This window comes from Frankliniella occidentalis, unplaced genomic scaffold (genome assembly GCF_000697945.3).
Source record: "Frankliniella occidentalis isolate FOCC.00 unplaced genomic scaffold, Focc_3.1 Scaffold41, whole genome shotgun sequence".
In the NCBI taxonomy this organism is placed as follows: Eukaryota; Metazoa; Arthropoda; class Insecta; order Thysanoptera; family Thripidae; genus Frankliniella; species Frankliniella occidentalis.
In genome coordinates, this window is record NW_026267171.1 from 1,524,776 (window position 1) to 1,525,694 (window position 919).

Genomic DNA, 919 nt, shown 5'->3' on the forward strand with positions numbered 1-919 from the left:
TGCAAAATTGACAATGTTATGAAATTTCCCAACCACGTTTGCAATTTTACAACTGATTTTGATGTGAAATTTCACAACTTTTTTAACAGTGTTGCCGTTCCAATCTGCTATAATTTAAGTATACTTAATTCATACTTTTTTCAAAAGTATACCCAAAACTGTCATTTGGATATACTTATTTCCAAGCGTGCTAAAGCCGCCTGCCGAGGCTTGAGTGACGAGTTTTTAGACAGGAGATCTCACGTCAAAAAAACAGATGCACTATCATTGCTACCATACTGCACAGCAGCTGCGCTTGCTCTCCAATCACCTTTCGTAGAAAGGCCATCCGTTTACTCGTTCTGTACACTCCGTCTACTGCGTTGTGTGGGTGTGGAATCCGTTGTTACAGGAAAAGAAATGTCACGTCCTGAGTAGCATATAAGTATATAGCGTCCAACAGAGAGAGTTTGATAGATCAATGATGATTAGACAAGTGGTACTTGAACTTGGGCCACGCCGAGCGAACTACTTACAGGGACGACATAAAGCCATCGCTCTGGCGGCGCCGGAGAGGCAGTTCACTACGCGAACCTCACCATGATGAAGTCCCTGCTGTGTGTCGTGCTAGCGCTGGGATGCTTCGCATCTGCACAGGTGGGCTGCGATTCACTGCACGGATTTGTAAAGACCACGGTATCAATTATTTTAAGCAGTGATCTTGAAGTAGGCCAATTTCTTATCGAGCGGAACTGGAGTCACACCACTGCGTAGCGATTGAGCGAACAATTTAATTTTTTTCATACGGGGAAAGTTATCGAGAACAAAAGTGTGCAAGTGGCATGAACGAGGGGTCTGCAACTCGTATAATCAAAAGTACACGACCCTATAATCACTTATAATCACGTCTATAATCCATAATCTTTTATAATCATTATCT

The 919-nt window shown here is 42.7% G+C and overlaps 2 protein-coding genes across 2 annotated transcripts in view; one reads left to right on the top strand and one right to left on the bottom strand.

Annotated features, from left to right (window-relative positions):
* LOC113216390 (uncharacterized) overlaps nucleotides 1-919 on the bottom strand; it is a 467,922-nt gene that overhangs the window by 422,230 nt on the left and 44,773 nt on the right. The window lies entirely within an intron of this gene.
* LOC127749256 (uncharacterized) overlaps nucleotides 499-919 on the top strand; it is a 13,120-nt gene continuing 12,699 nt past the window's right edge. Inside the window, exon 1 of the mRNA XM_052266688.1 lies at nucleotides 499-636. Coding sequence (XP_052122648.1) covers nucleotides 580-636 — 57 coding nt within the window. The 5' untranslated portion in view covers nucleotides 499-579. The remainder of the gene's footprint in view (nucleotides 637-919) is intronic.